Source organism: Dreissena polymorpha, chromosome 8 (genome assembly GCF_020536995.1).
Source record: "Dreissena polymorpha isolate Duluth1 chromosome 8, UMN_Dpol_1.0, whole genome shotgun sequence".
Classification (NCBI taxonomy): Eukaryota; Metazoa; Mollusca; class Bivalvia; order Myida; family Dreissenidae; genus Dreissena; species Dreissena polymorpha.
The window spans coordinates 68,064,916-68,087,199 of record NC_068362.1 but is presented as its reverse complement, the minus strand read 5'-3'; the positions used below and the strand labels follow the sequence as shown (position 1 = coordinate 68,087,199).

The window sequence follows — 22,284 nt, the reverse complement described above, 5'->3', positions numbered from 1 at the left end:
ATCAACAGTAAAAGCATTTTACAACTGTAAAATAAAACTAATACATACATGGTCCCAAATTTTATTAAGACGAATATCCCATATATTCTTAAAACACTTAAACAACAAGTACAAACAATAATTCAAAATCTCTCATTCCAAATAAAGGAAACAAAGACGTTATAATGAGATTACTCTGGCAAACCTTGGATGGACCTGCCAGACACATCTGTTAAGGTAGGAATCACATTCAACACTTGGTAAAACATGCAATATCGTGCCAGAGACTGTGTGTAAAATCACCAATTTGTTTGTAAGACATTTTAATATTTTTACTATCAGCCTTAATTTGCATGATCTGGATTATATGAAGTTGTTTGTAATGCAACAATGGACAAAAATAATTATATATTGTTTTTAAGAAAAAAATTGTATTAAATTCAATATATTTGTCAAACATTCTGCTTTCTGAACAACACTCACATCGTTTATAATAATGGTTTGAACATGGCAACAGGTAAACTATAAATATATAATATATAAAAGCACACTTAGACTTAAACAAACTATGGATTAACGATAAAAACATGTGACTTGTGCATGCATACAGTTTACAAGGCAATGTAATAGTGTATAAATGCATAATTATATAAAAACACATTAGCACACATAATTTTAACCCTTTCAGTGCGGGAACCGAATTTTGAAGGCCTTTTGCAAACAGTTTGGATCCAGATGAGACGCCACAGAACGTGGTGTCTCATCAGGATCCAAACTGTTTGCTATTCTGATAGTATTCTTTGAAAAAAAACGAAGAAAATGCTAATTTTAGAAATTCAGCAGACGACATTTTAGCAGAAGACAAATTTCCCAGCAAGCAAAAGGGTTAAAGAGGCTTGATCACATTTTTGTGTTATTTTGTAAATTTGCTAAAGAAGTATAGGAACTAAAATGTTCATGTGTAATACAGAAGCAAAAGAACTTGAAAAGAACTGATCAAATCGATCCCACACTTCAACAATGTGCCTATTCTGGCTGGTACTTTTATGACCGCACCATGAAAGAAATCCCTGTGAAGTTTTACGAAAACAACAGAGATATTCACATAATTTCATATAAAATACTTTATAATTTTCCCAAAATATTGATTGTTTATTAATAAACCTGTTTTTAAAATCAATTTTTGTGTCCGTAGTATTATTTTTTACCTAAAAAACAATATTTTATTTCTAGAATATGCGAAAAGAAGACATAACAAAAAATTATTACTATGTGAAAAGGTCCCTTCATCAAATGCTTAAAGATAAATATATCAATGAGTTTGTTCACAAATAAAAAAATATACGTTTTAGTACAATACATTTGCGATACATGCACAAACATTAAACATTAATATATATTGCTACAAAATAATAATCTCTTTGTGAAAATTTGATGGAATGTTTTGACCTTTAAGCTCATCTTTGTCATACAAAGTTCTATTGTACATGTATACAGTTCATTTATTATTATTTACTGGTACGTGCCTGGCAAAAGCTCATCTAAATGCATCAAAACTATAATAAGAAAGACAGTAAGACAAAAAGAGTTATGCATTTATCTCTTAACACAATGTCCATTATTTTGTTTCTCATTTTTTTAATCAAGTTTTACATTTAAAAATATAGCGAGTTCAAAAACTTTGATGTCTCCACTTGAAACATCATCAGTATCAATTTGTTGGTCCATATTCATACGTGTTAGTCAAAATTCAGGTCAATGTGATAATGATAATGTGGGTTAATTTAGAGTGTTCATAGTTCACATCCATGTGAAAATCAAAGCTTTGTTTCAAGCAGTATTGATATAAGATGGAATGCATGATTTTGTGTCATCCAAGAATTTGGACCTTCTGTGTACGTGAGGTTAGGAGATGTTGGTGCATTAAAAGTATTCTAAGGCACCATCCAGTATACACCATTTGTAAGAGGCATTATTAGTGTTAGATGCAAAGCATCATTTTGCGATAATATAAAAGTCAAAATGTGGTAAGGGAATGTGGGTCTATGGAGAATGCTCAGGTATAACATCCATATCAACGCTTTGCAGCAAGCAGTATTGATGTTTTATAAAACTTGTCACTTAGCTTTAATCTTGTACAGGCAGACATACAGGATAACAGCTTTGCCAAGCACTTTATACCTCCTGTACCGGGGCATAAAAATCACAAATCCCATATGGTATAAATAACAAGTTTTTGCATTTGAAATTTTACAATTCATCATGTTTTTGTGGAGGAAAATCCCAGAAAGACGAAGGTTTATTATTGACGTCTCTTTCTCGTTTCACAAAGGCTGTAAAGGTTGAAATGCAGTTTCCAATAAAGTGGTCTGCGGCCCCAAGAACAGCAAGATCTACATGTGGATGAGCAGGAGAGTACTTAACAAATGACACCTGAAAACATAAATGAGGAGTGTCGTGAGAAAACCAGGCTTAATGCATGTGCGTGAAGTGTCGTCCCAGATTAGCCTATGCAGTCAGCACAGGCTAATCAGGGACGACACTTTCCGCCAAAATTTGATTTTCGGTAAGGAGGGACTTCCTTGAAACTAAAAATACCATAAAAGCGGAAAGTGGCAGACTTCACAGGCTAATATTGGACGACACTTTACGCACATGCATTAAGCCCAGTTTTCTCAGAACACGGGTCAAACATTAAACCAGAACAGCATCATGCAGTGCGCTTAAAATGTGATTATGTTCCTATGTGTTGGGCAGTTAAAATAAAGCTTATGTTACATAACTCATTTGAAAACAGACTGTGAAACAGCCATAAAAGCACTTTCTTTTAAATGTTGCTTTCATTAATAGGCAATTTAAAAAAGGATGTTCTTCTTTGTCTTTGACTACTCAGCAAATGTCATTAAAGGATACAGAGTAAAATAAAATAGAAATTGTACAGTATATAATACAAAGATTAAATCATAAATCAACTTGAAAGTCTGAAGTTTTACCTTTTTGAACTTTTTAGACAGCTTAGCTATAAGATCAGTGCTGTCAGTGGCTACAAACACGTGCTTAAAACCTGAAATGCATAAATATGGTTTTAAGTTGGCCACAACAATTGTTCTATTTATAGCTGATCAAAGATAAAGACTTTTTTCTAAGAAATAGTTAATAACTAGACATACCATATTCAAAGAAGGACACATGGGAATGCCATGAAACAAGGCTTTCAACATTTAAGTTATGACATTAATATAAATAAAAGTGTAGACCAAGGCAAGGTCTGCAGTAAGCAACATACATGCAAACGTTCACTGCTACATCTCCATCTACACAAGTAATTAAAAGCAACCTGTTTTTCTTTCTATTTAAATCACAATAAACTTTTCCCAAAATGCCAAAAATACAATTCCCAAGTTAGCTTTGCAATATGTAAAGTTTTAATTCAAAGTAAAGTTTTGACTGGAAATATATTTTTGTTGCTACCCATCCATTTTTGTCTCATGTTCTTTATAACCCAATCTTATAACAATGAAATTAAACTTATTTGAAACATCTGAAAAATTGATGACACATATTTTCTTAACTTAAAACCTATCTAACAATTGTTAAAGAATTGACTAAAAATCATATTAATATGTCAAGAAAAATTCTTAATTTCCATTTTAACAACTTTGGAAAAATCCGAAGTTACAAACAACCGTGACCCATGCTTTTAGGTACTACTGCAATTGTTGATTAATTGAAATATTGTTAATTGCATGTTACATGTGATTTTGAAAGGATTTGAAAAAGGGTTTTCTGTTTTCTTGGTTTTTGCCCCCAGATTAATTCAAAGTAATATATCTCACACATTGGTACAAGTCTTTTGTACAGACAAGCTTGATACCTTTTTCTTTCAGCACTTTCCCTACATCTCTATAGATGGTTGACTCGGACTGGATGCACATCTCTCTGGAAGGTCGACCATGCTCCATGCGATACCCCAGACATTGGGCTGCCCCAAACATCATGGGGCTCTCACTGATGTGCTTGCAGGCATTCTCCTTAAATACAAAATGGCATGTGCGTAAAGTAACGTCCCAGATAAGCCTATGCAGTCCACACAGGCTAATCAGGGACAACACTTTCTGACCAGACTGAAATTTGAGTTAGAAGAGACTTAGTTAAACAAAAATTCAATAAAAGGGGGTAGTGTCGTTCCTGATTTTTATGCGGACTGCACAGGGTAAACCAGGACAAAACTTAAACCATATGTATTGAACACTGTTTTTCCAAAGTGTGGCTCCATGCATACTTAAGGCACTGTGCAGCCAAAAACATCATTTGAATCTGATTCTGTCTGCATGCATTCTCAATACAGTAATGGCAAATGTTTGAGCCAAACTATGGGAAAACAGGGTTGAATGAATGTGTGTAATGTGTCATCCCAGCTGAGCCTGTGCAGTTGTTATAAAAGACATTAAGTTCCTGAACATTTTGGGAAAAAATGCTACCGGTATTTCGGGATTTGGCTTTTGGAAAAAACTAATCTACCCTGTAAAATACTATACCTTTATAATATTCAAATTAGAAGAACAAAGTCACATAAATTATATTTATTTACTTTGTTAGATATTATAGAAAAAAAGTGACATATAATAATCATTAGAAACTTCTTTCTTACAAAAAAAAAAACATTTTTTATGGAAATTTAGGGGGAAAAAAGGGGGGGGGGTACAATGGCTCCTATAACAGAACCCTTAATATACCAGGAAAAGAACTGGACATATACTGGAAAAATGGCACTTTGAACTTCCTGGCCTTGAAGTTTGGAAGTTTTACTTATTACGTTCAGAAGTCCTCAGAATTTCTGGGAAAAAATGTAACAAAGACAACATTTAAATTTCTTTTAAGGACATCAGGTTTATATGACAATTATTTCGAAAAAGACATAATATGCTTAATGCTGAGAAAATAATCTCCCACTCACAAAATCCGACCCAATTCTCAAATGTATTCCCAGGAACTTCTCATTCCCAATGACGTCCCGTATAAACTCGTCTCTCAGTTTCACAATGCCCTCAGACCACTCCAAGTACCTATGCAAGCCCACGTTGTTCTGCTGGACGGGAAACTGCGCTGGGGCACCAGTGAATGCAATCACAGGATTTTTATCAGCTGGGTACCTGCAAATGACATGTTTGTAGTCCATGACAAAATCAAATCAAGACCTTTCTTACTAGATTAAAGTTTTAAACGCTTCAGCTTCAACTATAAGCACTGATGAGCAGCAAACAGCATAAAACCTGCAGGTTGTTCTGGTTTCACGCTGGTTGCATTAGCAAACAAGAGATGTGTTTGTCAGAAACACAATGCCCCCTATTGCGCCGCGTTGAAGCCATATATTTGACCTTTGACCTTGAAGGATGACCTTGACCTTTCACCACTCAAAATGTGCAGCTCCATAAGATACACATGCATGCCAAATATCAAGTTGCTATCTTCAATAATGCAAAAGTTATTGCAAAAATTTAACCAAGGTTAAAGTTTTGGGACACACACAATGAATGAATGAATGAATGAATGAATGACAGACAGACAGGCCAAAAACAATATGCCCCTGAACTTTCGATCAGGGGGCATAAAAAGGGTGACCTATAGGAAAACTAGTTAATAAACTCCAGATACGTTATCAGGAGACACTCTTGTTCTTAAGTGTTTCCCATCTTTTATTTACAGCAAGTGAAGTTCCTATAAACACAGGAATATAGAAACAAAACATAATAAAACATAAACCTGATTAAAATTAGGGTCACTGCCTTTAAATCAAGGGGCTTAAAGCAGTTTAAAGGCATGCCAAACTGCACACTAAGCCAAACAATAATAACTTAAAAGGAAAAGCATGCAAATTGTTACATGTAAAGCCACATTAAACATTTTGAAGCTAAAGCTTGATTGCTAAACCCAAAGGCTTATAGGCACACTTCTAATGTTGTTGCTTTGTATTTTTAAATATATTTTTAGAACTCAACCCACTATTTAGTGTGTACCTCGTTTTCCACCTTTCCATATCATGAAGGTTGGAATTGTCGTGGTAGAGAGGCTGGTAGAACTCTGACCCATCAAAGTCGATATTGAATGTGTCCCAGAACGGACCGAAGGGGTTGCCTTCCTTGGCGTTGCAGTCGTTCGGTTTCTCTCCATATGTGCGGGCTTGGAAGCAGAACACTGGACACAAAACAACAGAAGACACAATTTTTAGCTTAATAGTCTTTTTCGATGGATTTATTTTCCTGAAGCACAACATTAGGCCCAAGTCACAACAAGTTCACTTTGTTTATAAAGTTAAATGCAAAGTTAAAATGGCAGAGAGATCATAATGTTTGACTTTTTAATCAATTAGTTACATTTGTAATGAGCATGTGTATAATCTTTTCTACCAAAATTTTGAGAAAAAAACACGCAATTAACAGTGCCGTAATCAAAATATGTAAACATGCATCTTGACACTCAAAACACAAAGGAATAAACAATCTTAACAAACAGTAAACACTAATGAAAATCTATTTACATTTCTATATGGTGCCAATACCACAATTATTATAGCCACAACTGACAGAAAAATATGTGAGATGTATTTAGAAACAAAGACTAGACTTTCATTGAAACAATTAAATTGTATTATTTTATGTAACTTACACAAACAAGCTAAATGTACGGTATTTCATTTGCCATTTTCAACCTAATTGTGGCTTCTTTGTGAATTGCACAAAGATGACTTGAATATTAACATGGCCTTTTCAAGTTTTGGTAAATTGACAAAATTGAAAAAAGTTGTTTCATATTCGCAAATTTTCATTTTAGTTATGATATTTGTGAGGAAACCATAAAACTAAAAATTTACCATGCTCTAAAATACGGTAGCCTTTATATGAATCTTTGATGATTTAATAACATGAATATTATAAAGCGTTGCAACGCAAAACGATTGAATAATTTGGAGAGTTCTGTTGTTGTCTTTATATTTTGTGCAGCTATGAGGATCGCTTATATGAAGTATAAAATACATTTCTCTATGTATAAGGAAAAATGGCCGAGAGGTCTAATGCCTGGACTTTTTTCTCCAGGACTCCGGGGTCAATGGTTCGAGTCCTACTGAGGGTTACATTTTTTTTATTTTTTTTATTTTATTCTTAATTTTTACTGGAGCTTTTTAGATCCAATGTTTACATTTATCAATATAAAGCATTTAATGGCAAACTTAAAAACATGCCAAAATCTGTGAAAAGGCCCCTTTAAACTATATTAATGCTATTTCTCTAAACCTTTTTTTATCAAAGACAAGATAAAGCTGGTACTTGTTTTGATAACATTCCATCTTTACAGTCACACTATTTTAATCATGTTAAAAACAATAAACCATTAACTATGTGTATTCCTTCATAGTAGTAGGTTTCTTAAAGTGTTTTTTGTTTTTTAACTGATCTTGGTTTTTAGGCCCGTGAGCCAAGGAAAACATTTTTGCCAACTTTCAACAGTTGATTTATTAGCCTTTAAATGTGTGCTTTTTATTTGAAAACAGAGGAATTTCAATCATTAAGTATTGGCAGTAAAATGTTTTTACTCGATACAACTTTTGGGTATAAAATGAATCCATTTTACTTTGAGAAGCAATTTGTTTTGGCTTCGAAGAAGCCATGCTTACCTCTTCATGTAAATAAACACTTAAGCGCTTGCCTGTTTGTTAAACAAATAACATATTATTACTTAATTTACCATGCGTCTAGCTGATACATAGTATATATACCGACTGGCTAACTATTTCTGCAATCCAGCACACAAATTAGCCCTAATTTTTACGATAACCAGTCTCATATTTTGGCAAAAGACAATCAGCTGTTTATATTTTTTGTATAGGTTGTACGCAGAGAATTTACATCATTTATGTGAGTCCAGATTGGCTTGCTTAAATGTATGCAAGGAAATTATAAATTGAGCGTATCTTGATATTTCTAATATAAATTTAAAGCACTTAATGACACACTTCAATACATGCCAAAATCTGTGAAAAGGTCCCTTTAATTAAGGTTAATTCATATTTAAACTTAAATGTTTTGTGGGTAATTCTAGGTCAAGAGTTATGTTTAGAGCTCATTGAAAAAAGTCTAAATGCCCTAAAGTACCGGGTCTTGTCAAGTACATGTGTTTTGTGTCTCATTGTTTGGCAACTGGTTCCTTGCCCTAACTAAAGAACCTCACCTTTTATTGTATGTGTAATTTGAAGTTCACCCCTAGCTAGATTCAGCCAGCGTCCCCATCAATGATAAATCAATACATTAAAATAAAATCAAAACGCACATTCTAATATCAAAACCTGTAAAATAACAATTTAAATTAAATTAAATTGAAGATAATGAAAAAATAAAAAGTGATCCTTTGCAAATTGAGTAGTATATATAATATTACACACAAAAATTGTGTAATACAAAAAACCATAATTATTTGTGTTAGTTTCATTATAAAATTTGCAGCAAAATGTTGCAAGGAAGATAAAGGAAACAAAAGTGACACAATTGTAAAATGCCTGCAGCTATTAACCCTTACAGCGCTGGAACCGAATTTTAAAGGCCTTTGCAAACAGTTTGGATCCAGATGAGACGCCACAAAACATGGCGTCTCATCAGGATCCAAACTGTTTGCTTTTCTGATAGTATTCTTTGAAAAAAATCGAAGAAAATGCTAATTTTAGAAATTCAGCAGACGACATTTTAGCAGAAGACAAATTTCCCAGCATGCAAAGGGTTAAGCAGGAGTCTGCTTCTATTGGAATCACTGCCAAACCTGTTCTATTCCCTGCAGGCCAGATTTCAGGTGCAAGCTTCTTCATGAACTCTTCCATGGTCATAACTCTGTGATATTCCAACAGAGGCTTTACTTTGAAATACGTGTCAAAGGGCACTTGAACCTGGAAGTTGTTCAAACCTGGCTTTACTTATAAATACGTGTAACAGGGCACTTGAACCTGAAAGTTGTTCAAACCTGGCTTTACTTATAAATATGTGTCAAAGGGCACTTGAACCTGAAAGTTGTTCAAACCTGGTTTTACTTATAAATACGTGTTACAGGGCACTTGAACCTGAAAGTTGTTCAAACCTATTTGAGCCATGTTCTGGTAAAAGTAGGCTTAATGCATGTGCGTAAAGTGTCGTCCCAGATTAGCCTGTGCAGTCTGCACATGCATATCAAGGAAAGCACTTTCCGCTTTTAAGGAATATATCACTTAAAGGAAGTCTCTTCCAACCCAAAATCTGATTTAGCCAGAAATAATTGTCCCTGATCAGCCTCAGCAGACCGTAAAGGCTGATATGGGACAACACTTCAGGCTGATATGGGACAACACTTTAGGCTGATATGGGACAACACTTTAGGCTGATATGGGACAACACTTTAGGCTGATATGGGACAACACTTTAGGCTGATATGGGACAACACTTTAGGCTGATATGGGACAACACTTTACGCTGATATGGGACAACACTTTACGCTGATTTGGGAAAACACATTACGCTGATATGGGACAACACTTTATGCTGATATGGGACAACACTTTACGCTGATATGGGACAACACTTTAGGCTGATATGGGACAACACTTTACGCTGATATGGGACAACACTTTACGCTGATATGGGACAACACTTTAGGCTGATATGGGACAACACTTTAGGCTGATATTGGACAACACTTTAGGCTGATATGGGACAACACTTTACGCTGATATGGGACAACACTTTACGCTGATATGGGACAACACTTTAGGCTGATATGTGACAACACTTTAGGCTGATATGGGACAACACTTTACGCTGATATGGGACAACACTTTACGCTGATATGGGACAACACTTTATGCTGATATGGGACAACACTTTAGGCTGATATGGGACAACACTTTACGCTGATATGGGACAACACTTTACGCTGATATGGGACAACACTTTACGCTGATACGGGACAACACTTTATGCTGATATGGGACAACACTTTACGCTGATATGGGACAACACTTTAGGCTGATATGGGACAACACTTTATGCTGATATGGGACAACACTTTAGGCTGATATGGGACAACACTTTAGGCTGATATGGGACAACACTTTAGGCTGATATGGGACAACACTTTAGGCTGATATGGGACAACACTTTAGGCTGATATGGGACAACACTTTACGCTGATATGGGACAACACTTTACGCTGATATGGGACAACACTTTACGCTGATATGGGACAACACTTTACGCTGATATGGGACAACACTTTACTTTGATATGGGACAACACTTTAGGCTGATATGGGACAACACTTTAGGCTGATATGGGACAACACTTTACGCTGATATGGGACAACACTTTAGGCTGATATGGGACAACACTTTACGCTGATATGGGACAACACTTTACGCTGATATGGGACAAAACTTTACGCACATGTGTTAAGTTTGACAGCCAGGCTATGCAGTAGGCTATGGTCAGTTTTAGGGCCTTTTTTTAAATAGCAGGAAAACCCCTGGAAATAAATCATTATTGGTCAAATGCATTTCAGACTCTCTCTACCTCAAGCTAATAATGCAGGCAGATACAAAGCAAGGACTATTTGCGTACTGTTTTGAGGAGCATAAATATGACCAGGAAAAAAATACAGTACTAAATGAAATTGTGGTGATAAAAAGCATCATGATTTCATTAACAATTTTCCGCTCACAGAAACCAAATGGAACCATCTATTGAGAATGCACAGCATTCGGTCATTAAACATTTTGGCAAAGCCACCAAAAGCTTTGCAGATTTATTTCCAATATAACATGGTTTTGGGTAAAATTACGACATGAATGTTTCCAGAGCTTGATAATTTATTGCCTATAAAAACCACTTTGAGAAGGCAAATCATAAAATGCAGAATTTTGATTTCTGATACCCCGCAAATGGGATCCTTTACTCTTGGCTTACCAAGAAGTATTCATAACTCAGAAGAAATCTTAGGAAATTCCCACATTATAATAACATGTATATCCTACTTGTGTTTGGTATTTTTATGAGTCTTAAGACTCATGTATCTTATTTATATTTACTACTTTAATTATGTGAACAGATATTATGAAAAAAATCATTTGGATGAATAATAATATCACACAAAATGTACAAGACGGAATTGAACTAAATATTGAATTTATTAACAAAAGATGTCATCATATTTAAAGTTGCTGTAGATCAGTTTGTTGATTTTAAGATAAAACTGATACATTTACTGAAAGTAAAACCTTTTTCTAAATTGCTGTTATTTAAAGGCTTACCACTCATGCAACACATTAAGTAGAACTTGTATTGTAAAATTACCAAAAAAAGAATTTTCAAGAAATGTGTATGAATATTTTGTGCAAAACAAAAGGGTACCACACTCACAGATCTAGGTGCAGGAAAGTTGTATTCCACCCATGGAGGCAATACCAGTGTCCTATCAACAGCTTTTGCAAACGCAAGGGAGCCCAGGAAATGATCCGCCTGGTTGCCGAACCGACCTGTATTTAGTAAACGAGTCGTGTTCTGAGATAACTGGGCTTAATGCATGTGCGTAAAGTGTCATCCCAGATTAGCCTGTGCAGTCCGCACAGGCTTATCAGTGACGACACTTTCCGCTTTTATGACATTTTTCGTTTAAATGAAGTCTCTTGTTAGCAAAAATCCAATTTAGGCGGAAAGTGTCGTCCCTGATTAGCCTGTGCGGACTGCACAGGCTAATGTGGGACGACACTTTACGCACATGCATTATGCCCAGTTTTCCCAGAGTGTGACTCAAATGGTCATCATTCATGTAAGTTAAGTTTTATTAAGGAATTATTTTTCTTAACAATAAAGTGCAGCAATTGAATTTCGAAGTTGACATTATTTTTCATTCAAAATTTCATTAAGATGTTTTCTTTTTCATAAAAAGTCAACACCATTTTAACAAAGAAGAAGTCTAAGTGTAGTGGCAAAAAACCCAAGGCTGCATGTAATAATATGTAACAATTTAAAATTGGACCCTGGGGAGTGGCCAGTTTTGACAAAATGGAGATCATTTAAACACTTTTATAGAGAAACATAATAAAATGTTACAGATGAAATATTAAAACCACTGGGCCTTGTGGTTTCAGAGTTAAAGATTGTTTAATGTATTTTTCTTTATAAGAGTATAAAAACTATTTGACCCTCTGGGTGTAGCAAGTAAAACACCAGGGTCATGATTTAATTACACTTAGCAGAAGGCCAGAACATAGTGCTACATACAAATTTAGACCTTGTTTTTTCAGAGAATTTTTGTGTGTAAAACAGTCTATTATAGAAACAAGATTTCTGCGGCCAGAGACATATGCCCCCCAAACAGGGCTTTAAACTAGTGACCCAAATTTTAATAGGGTTCATCTACTGTCAAAGGCCAATGGACATATATGTGAAGCATCAAGCCAGTCGGTCAATTCGTTGACGAGTAATTGATCAGAAACAAATTTCACACTTATTTTAGCAGTGACCTTTACCTTTGACCTCGCAACCCCAATTTCAATAGAGGTCATCTTCTGTCTAAGGCCAATGCATATGGGAAGTATCAAGCTAATCGGTTGATTCGTTGAAGAGTTATTGATCAGAAACAATTTTCCCACTAATTGTGACAGTGACCATGACCTTTGACCTAGTGATGCCAATTTGAATAGGTGCTATCTACTGTCCAAGGCCATTGAGCATGGGAAGTATAAAGCCAATTGGTCAATCCGTTGATGAGTTAATGATCGGTTAATGATTTTCACACTTATTGTGACAGTGACCTTGACCTTTGACCAAGTAAACCCAATTTCATTACGGGTCTTTTATCAAATACCAATGCACATTTGAAGTATCAAGCCAATCAGTAAATTTGTTGATGAGTTATTGAATCTCATAGGATGATAAAAACTAAACTTCATTGAGTTGAGCAGGCAACAATCCATGCATGTTAGAATACTGTACATGTGAAAAGAATAGGTGGAAACATTTGCGTATATATAAAGATGGTTCCATTCCAAATCCAATTTTCAAACTATTTCTGAATCTCACACTTTTCCCAAATGAGAGAAAAAATAAATCCATATAAGACCCTTAACAATTGATGATAAACTTTGATTTTACTTTAATTTTATCCAAGCATCTACTTTTATTTGAATCATTTACTCATAAAACTAAATAATAATACAGAAAACACTTCGAGATGCAATATTTTATAAAGGATCTGATAACGATCAACAAGGAGCATTGTGACTGTCGGTATTGATGTAGAGTATGATTTTCTGACTGTTGTGCAATTACAAGAATATAATTATATATGGAATAAGCTGCTTAAACAGGTACATATTTACATTATTCATTGTTCCAAATTCCTCTTGACAGCTTTAACAAATGTGATAAAATTCCAATTTGGGTGAAAAAGAAACTTACTTCCTCAATTATACCGGTATTAAAACATTCCCAACGTAACGAAGTGAAGAAAAATGCTGCAGACAGATGGACAAATGTTATTGATGGTTCCAATATACGTCCCATGATACCTTATATGGGGGGGGGGGGTAAATATTTAGACAATTTTTGGACTCAACTTGTTGATTAACCAATTTGTTTTGGTTTAGTTTTTAAAGAATGTTCACATATTTTAAGGCAGGAGTTTAATACATAAATATGATTAAATATATTGTAAATATTTTAAATCACAGATCTTACTTTGTTAAAAAGGGTATCCCTGAATACCTTAGAAAATGTAAGTCAGTTGTGATTAAAGTTATTACCCATGCAAGGACAATATAGTATGTAGCCTTTAGGGTCTGGTGCTTCACCAGTGACCACACTATAAAGAAGCAGCAGCAAACAAAATGATGACAGCATCTTTTCTTTTTAGAATGTTTTCACCGAACTGCAAATAAAGAAAAAACTGGCATTAATTACATCTAACTTATTTCATATTGTATGGTCATGCACAAATTGAGTGCAATAAACGTGATTTAACATGCTTTGAATTAATTTTTTGATAAGTTATCACAAGTAAAAATGGAATAGTCTTACATACTTTAATAATGAATTTATTACAATTTCATGAGAATTAACTCTATCTCAAGATCATTGATTGTTTTTAATAAAATGAAAACAAAGGAACAAACACTCCAAACAACCTTTAATGAAAACAAACATAAATTAGTATATTTTCCTATAGAATTGATGTGTATTTTTCTGTTATTATTATGCAGGGGTTTCACTGGCCCAAAAAAAGTTGTCGCCACTTTATCGCGGTGTGAAAACCGCCAGTAATTCCCACTTGATTAATAAGGACAATCATTTAAGGAACCTTACTACATTAATGAATAATGGCATTGACTATATTTTTATTACCTTTATAAGCATGTTAATACATAAATAACAATAAGTACCTTCATAAGTCTTAATACAATTTATTTTATATAAATAACATTTTTTTCCACTTGATACATAATATAATAATGTTAACAATACTTTAACAGTATGCTGCATAAATGTTTTAGAATTATTTATTAAAACCTAGAATCACACAAATGTAAATCATCTGAAAGCAAAAATAAATCGAACATCAGAAAAAAAAGAATTTCAATTCAAATTGTTAAACAGTTACATTTGGTCATTTGGACATGATATACATCGACTTCTGTTTATTATCAAATTTCACAGATTCTAAAAAAACACCTATTGTTAAAAGGTTTTCTGTTAGGTGTGGTGGTTGATTTCCAGGTTCAATTAAATGAATATTTTTCACATTTATTTCTTGACAGTAAGGCCCAGGATAATTGCCACCATCCATTCTTGTTGTCTGAAATAACACAAAACATATTTTTACAAACTATCAACAACAAATTAACACATAAATATCACTATCTTTATACGTCCGAATTTTAACATATCCGAAATATAGTAAATCGAGTGAAAGACCTACTTTTGATTTCAGAAATAGTTGGTATCTTAATTAAAATATATCGTTCCCAGAACATTATAATAATGAAACGGTTAAACATAAAATGCTCACAAAATGCCTGTTGAAACAAGTTAACATGTATTTTTGTCATGGTATTGAATAAAGCAATAGGCTAGCGTCCCTAATAATCGTTATAATTATTGATGTTCGTGACACTTTATCCAAGGATTACGTAAATGATTGTTAACCCCCATAAACTTCAAAACAGCAGTAAAAACACCATCTGTAACACTTACACGCTTCAGTGATTTCATTTGCACTCTGTACTGTAGGTCGCTTACATCATAGTAAATCAGGGTTTTTTTTTAGAGAAAGGGGAAGACGCTGGACGCTGGGTGAAAGGGGAAAAAAGAGTGCGAAAAAGACATTTTAGGGGAAAAAATAAAAACTGTTCATTTCAATGTCTATAACTCATCAAAAGAGGCTTGTCTCTGTCATTTTTGTTCCTTAAACAAGTTGCAGGTGTAGATCTAATAATGGGAAATGTTTTCAACTATATTTCTGTACTGGGGCCGGGGGACGATGTCAATTTTGTGATTTCAATTTCATGAGGAATGGGTTTACGATCTTGATCTGCTACAGTATTGGAAGGGAAAGGAGCGGCAGCTGCCGATTGTCTACTTTCACTTTCACAATGTTCGATGTTGATTACCTCAGAATCCTGCTGGGTTAAAACGGATTTCGATGATCCTTTTTAAAAAAATGCCTCAATGCGTTCAGTATTTTCCAAGTCCGAATGTTTTATTTTGTTTGTGTAGGAACGCCAATTGTGATACATTTTTTTCTGTTTTCATGTTTATATCTTGGCTTGCACATAGCCCGGATGAAAATTCGACTGGTTTCCGGTAATTAATTGACGAAACACCTTTCTCGCGCAAGACCGGTATCCAGTAAAATAGTCACATGATTATTACGATTAGTTGCCCAGTTTACATGACGTAATTTAAGAGCTATATTTAGAATAACTGGGATTCCCAGATTTTTTGTGTTCGTCTGGAGAGAGAGAGAGCGAGATCGTTGTACATGGTGCAAATTGGATAATTGTCGAATGCTCAAAGGAAAAATAAACATTTCTTTGAAAGAAAATATTATAATTTGGTGAAAAATGATATTTTTGGTGGGGAAATTGTATTTTGAGGGGAAAAATTCTGGTAGGGGAAGACGCCGAATATCGGCGTCACTTTCTTAGTAAAAAAAACCCCTGTAAATAAATATTTACAACTGACAGATGCTGGCCGCTTATGCTGGGTCGCGTGCTTTTGACTCGCAGTACATTTTCAGATATGATTTTACCGATTTTTTTAAATTCGCCACTTAAAAAAAATTGGAGCCACTTTTAAAAATTAAGCGCCATTGCCAACCGACAGCGAGACCCCTGATTATGGGGCTTATGTTTTTAGTAACTGAAAATTAACTCCCAATCATGGGATCTAGATTGACATTGCAGATCGCCATGGTGTAATGGATATGTATCCGCCTAGCGATCGGGAGGTCACCAGTTCAATCCCCAATGTGAGATCATTCTTAAGATCTCCCAATAGAAAAAAGTACTAGTTTTACCCAGGGCCCAAGACTCATTGTATAGTCAACGTTCGTCGATGCTCCAGAAGACCCTTGTACTTAATGGGAAAGTAGAAAACGATTGTTCCGAACAAAATTTCGTCCGAAATCTAGACACATAGAATTATAGTCAATTATTTACTCATTTAGAAATTGACAACATACGAAGTTTCTTAAAAGAAATATTTTAATAAGAACTGGATCTGCTACCGATGCATGTTTTACCTTTAAGGGGGAAATTTTGATTATTTCGAAGTTTCTAAAATAATATTACAGTTTTAGTTGTTGTTGTGTCTGACACGTTGCACTCCTTGACGAAGCTCAAATATATCAGGACACCGTCGGCTGGAGTCGGGTCAGGATGGCTTTAATCCATGACGCCATTCTATACATAAATGGTGACGTCACTACGTTATTGTCAGACCGGTGTGACACAATGCCATGACGCCCATTTCACTTATTCGTCCAGCCGTCTTCTTTACTACTCGATGGAAGTTAATGAAATTTATCGGGAAGCCTTCTTGAAACCACACTGTTTCTTATAGATTGTATTCTTTTATTTTTTGTCTTTTATTATTGGGAAGATTCCTTATCGAAAGTGCGCGTCCAACCAGTAAATACAGTGAACGTTTCCACGAAACGTTTATGGGACATACACTACTTCGTTATTCAAAACATTGCACAATTTTATAATTCTCTACGCAACCAGCAAAAAAGTGTAGAGAAAAAATACACGCGATGTGATCATTATAACGATGTGATCCCATCACCTCTTTTTGATCCCATCACCTCTTTTTGGTAAAAAAAGTTTCTCACAAGTCGTGCTGGTGCTTAAAACTTGAGTTTTACTTTGTTATCTACCTCCGCAAGGAGGCACTTTGACTGACTCTGCCTTAATCGGTTTGTCATCGGTCGGTCTCTTCGACACAGCTTATCTTCGTAGCCAGCTCTTGAATTGAACATGGATATTCCTGCAGATGTAGACATAACTGCTACTGGAACATTACACAATAACTGTGCAGTATACACTTTATCACGGACTCTATATGAGTCAATATACGCTCCGTGACTTTATCAAGAACTAGTTTACTGGTCAAAGAGCCAACAGCTGAAACAGTATGTATAAACTATTGGATACAGACAAGCACCAAATAACTCACAACTCATTTATCTACTTACATTACTCGATCATTATTAAATTAAGAGATATATAGATAGATCACACTTTACGTATATTTCTTTACTGATGTTTCAATAATTGAGGTATATGTATTATTTATATAAATACACATATAACTTGCAGAAGTTGTATACGTTTTCATACATTTCTATTATCTGCATGTTTCTGTACAGTGCTTTATGAGTATTTACATTACACTTACAGAAATCGACCTATTTCCAGGAAAATACTTTTTTTATTTTTTTTTAAATATATATATTTATTCATCAATACACGATACACTTACATGCATGGAGTTATAACAGAAAAAAAATACAAAGAAAAAACAATACTACAAACATCTGTCGAGAGTCTTACATGAGACTCAAGCAAAAAATAATTTAATACAATTCGACAAAATATATCGAAGCATAAAGATGCATATTCAGACTACAATTTTAAATGAATTATCTTAAAAAACTATTCCAAATTGTTCTAAAAGTTTCTATTTGATTTTTATTGAAAGCAATTATCTCCTCAATTTTGAGCCTATTCTGAAGAAATGTTATAAAATGATTAATATTGGGTATATTGTTCTGGCACTTACTTCTAAAAATATAAAATTTTGCCAACAATGTGATAAAATTAACAATCTGTGACATGTTCGAATGACCTGTTGAAACGTTACAGAAACTTATATGTTCATAATCAAAATATGAAATAAACGGCAAATTCGCTGTTTGTTCGATATACACTTTAACACCGTTCCAAAAATGTTGAATTACAGGACATTCCCAAAACATATGCACATTCGAATCTACTGACATACTACAAAAATCACAAATATTGGATTGTGTTAAACCACATAACAATAGATAGCTATTGTTTGGAATAATTTGCATAATATATTTATACTGGAATGATCTTAGCTTGGTATCATGTGTCAGTCTAAATGGTTGAATAAACAATTTATTCGTTTGTATTTCTTTGTTAAAATATAGTTCCCATTTAGCAATTGCCTTAATTGGATTGATCTGCTTTGACAGTACGAGTTTTTGATATACTAATTTACAGATTTTAGTTGACTCTGAAATTGATGAGAGAAAATATTCTTGCGGTTGATTACTAATGTTTTCAGATTTCAGCTTTTCTTTCCATTCTTGTGGCACACTTTTTATAAGACTAAAGTATTTTAGAAAATCTCTGGTACTTAACCCGTACAAGTTTTGTTATTGCTCAAAACTATAAAATTGCCTTGTTCCATAGTCGTATATTTGTTCTATATGGTTGATTCCTTTAATATGCCATTCTTTAAAGAAAAATAAACCGTTTGAATTTTTTATAAATGAATTATTCCAAATAATTTCTTTTCCGATTTGTGTGATTTTATTTTGTGCGTTAACCTTATTCCAGACCTTTAATATGTCCTTTAAAAATACTGAACGAATGTTTAGTGTGTTTATATCGTCAGGTTTGATGCGATTCTTTAAAATAAAGTAATTACCATAATTTTCTAGAAAAATACTGTATAATTTGGTTATTTTTGATTCAGGTTGATGTATTAATCGTTTAATCCAAGTAGATTTGAGACCATCCACAAAGCTATCTATATAAATCATTTTCAAACCGCCATTTTCATATTCCTGTATCCAGGAAAATACTTATACAATCCCTTGAAGATTGGATATTTTCTAAAAAATTATCAAATTTTCGGAGTGTACCCTAGAACACATGCCTGCTTCGACACAGCTTATCTTCGTATCCAGCTCTTGAATTGAACATGGATATTCCTGTAGGTGTAAAAATAACTGCATTAACAAAAAATAACTACTGGAACAATCCACAATAACTGTGCAGTATACACTTTATCAAGAAAAAGTTTAGTGGTCAAAGAGCCCACAGCTTTAGCAGTATGTACAGACTATTGGATACAGACAAGCACCAAATAACTCACAAGTCATTTATCTACTTACAGTACTCATTATTTAATTAAGAGATAATAGATGGATCACACTTTACGTATATTACTTTACTGATGTTTCAATAATTGAGGTATATGTATATGTATTATTTTTATAAATACACATATAACTTGCAGAAGTTGTATACATATTCACACATTTCTATTATCTTCATGTGTCTGAACAGTGCGTACATTCTTTATGAGTACTAACATTACACTTACAGAAATCGACTTATTTCCATGAAAATACTTGTACAATCCTTTGAAGATTGGATATTTTCTAAGTAACTGGCAATTTTTCGGAATGTACCCTAGAAACTATGATATATTAACACGCCATGTTTCGTTATTCACGCATGTCAAAGCTTTCTTTTCATCATTGAAACTCACGTTCGCTTAAACAGCTATGTGTCTTGATATATATTGTAGGTGTATAGGAATATACTTTTTTCTCTACGATGTGCTTTATCGTGATTGTGTTACAAGGCTGTACTTTTCAGCTAGGTGCGTTCACGCAATCACACGTGACTAAACAATACATTATTGATATAAATATGAGGCGCATTGCTCATTTTACAGCTGGCGAAGTATGTATGTGTATATATCGATACAAATGGATTTGCGATCAGCTTGGGTTGGTAACATCATGCTGAAGGAAAACCAATCTACATGTACGAATAATGGAACTTTTTTGGATACCGGCAAACCGGGTCATGTTTGTATCCTGGCTTGTTTGGTGTTGTTAATTGTTTTAACAATCGCATTTAACCTGTCGGTACTTATTAAAATAAACAGTGACAAACGCCACAAGAAAAACACTCGATTTCTACTGTCGTCATTGGCATGCGTTGATACGTGCGTCGGTATAATCATCATGCCCTTACAAACTGCGATCCTGTATTATGATGTACCGGTAGCTGCAAGTTTTGGATTACGTTTTTGTGACGTTTTAAACAGCTTGGACGTCACCTTTTCGTCCATTTCTATTTTCCATCTGACGTTGCTTACGTGGGAACGTTACGTCGCCATCTGTAATCCTTTTGAGTATGCGTTTATCTGCAGCAAGAAACGTTTGGCACTTGCATATGTACTCGGCTGGGTAACCGTGCTCACTTGTTCCTTTGGCACCATCATGCCAGGCTATCAGTTAATAGGTGCGGAGGTGCATGAGTGCCAAGAGGTTCAACCAAAGTGTCAACTTATTGGCGGACTATATGTTGTTGTTAGTTTCTCAATGGTAACGTTGGTGTTTCCTATTGTTTTTATTGTTTGCTTTAATCTTAAAGTGCTGTATTATGTTCGCAAAACACGAAGTGAGCAGAACGCCTTGAGAGAGCCTGGTGAAAGGATTAACAAGATCCGCCATGCCCGTGTAACAGTCACAATTGCGATATTAAATGGATGTTTCCTGTTCTGTTGGTTGCCGTTTACAGTGGTTAACGTCACAGATGCCGTAAAAGGTCTGATGGTTCCGGTCATTGTGTCCACGATTAGCCTATGGCTGGGCTATGCGAATTCAGCAATGAATCCGTTCCTAGTTTTGCTCCTTGAAGGAAAGAACTGTATAAGAAGGAAGTAGTTTTATTCTGTTTTACAATTTGCTAAAATTATTTTCATGTGTTGTGTATTTGTATATACTCACATAGAGTAGACACAGTCATTTAGTGTTGTTGTTTTTTTTTTTCAAATGTGTTTCAAACATTGAGGGCTGTTAAAATAATATAGTAAAAGGACTCCGTTTATTGGTGTAAAAATATAAAAGCTTTGTCAATTCATATAAATAAATATTTACGTACATTAATATAGTTCAATATTTTTTGTATATTTATAAAGAAATTTTAATATCAAATGTTTAATATGAAGTGACGTGAATAATCTTGTTGATATTGATAAAATATTTGTTCTAAGTAATAAATTTGCATAATGTAGTTTTAAGCCTATGAAAGCTAATATTGTGTATTTTTGTTTCATTTGCACCCAGGTGTAGACATCGCAAACATAAAACCTGTCTAATCAACCAAGGAATTCAAATGTTTCTTTTTAATTTCCTGCCGACCAAATTGCGTTGTGAATGTTGTAACACAAATAAAAACATTATCTTTAAAAAAACAACAGCACAGAAGTATAAAGAATTTCTTGAGATTTAAAAAAGTATTAATAATGGAAGGGTAAATGAATCACGAATTTGCAAAAAAGTAAGAGATAATACAGTAAGTGGACTGATAAATTATGTCTCCTAACGTTTTCCATTTTATGTTCAAATGCGTGATATGTATCGGAAGTAGAGTGTGTTTAAGTCACGAGGTGCGTAGGACCATTCTCTAGGTACCTCTAAGTCAGTTGTCAGTTTCTCATACGTGCAACTTTGTTTACTAAGTACTGGTAAACTAGCAATCCCAGAAGAAGTTTGAGTTTGTTATTTGACCGTCATGATATAACTAAAATGTTATTGAAACGGCAAAAAATGAAACAAAATAAACAAAAGCATGTATGAATCGTGTCGTGAAGTGGGCTGCTATGTGGTAAGGGATCGATATTATACGTTTAAACGTGATCACTCACTGTCAAACCTGTGTAGTTCGAAAGTTTGTTTTAA

At 34.2% G+C, this 22,284-nt stretch overlaps 2 protein-coding genes across 3 annotated transcripts; one reads left to right on the top strand and one right to left on the bottom strand.

The window, feature by feature from the left end:
- Window positions 1-47: 47 nt before the first annotated feature.
- Window positions 48-16,922, bottom strand: LOC127842360 (GDP-fucose protein O-fucosyltransferase 1-like). 2 transcript variants are annotated; one of them, XM_052371822.1, is made up of 9 exons: window positions 16,841-16,922; window positions 13,796-13,920; window positions 11,409-11,524; window positions 8,788-8,911; window positions 5,997-6,174; window positions 4,937-5,132; window positions 3,854-4,010; window positions 2,973-3,043; window positions 48-2,412 (listed from the first exon to the last, which is right to left on the bottom strand). In XM_052371822.1, exons 2-9 carry the CDS (start codon window positions 13,890-13,892, stop codon window positions 2,230-2,232), a joined length of 1,122 nt encoding a protein of 373 aa, XP_052227782.1. In that variant the 5' UTR covers window positions 13,893-13,920; window positions 16,841-16,922; the 3' UTR covers window positions 48-2,229. The 2 variants fall into 2 exon arrangements, with proteins under 2 accessions (XP_052227782.1, XP_052227781.1); XM_052371821.1 differs by having other exon boundaries at window positions 16,792-16,883.
- Window positions 16,923-20,299: 3,377 nt separating this feature from the next.
- Window positions 20,300-21,388, top strand: LOC127840878 (histamine H2 receptor-like). The gene has a single exon (XM_052369312.1). The coding sequence runs from the start codon at window positions 20,302-20,304 to the stop codon at window positions 21,265-21,267; it is 966 nt and encodes a 321-aa protein (XP_052225272.1). The 5' UTR covers window positions 20,300-20,301; the 3' UTR covers window positions 21,268-21,388.
- The last annotated feature ends 896 nt before the right edge of the window (window positions 21,389-22,284 follow it).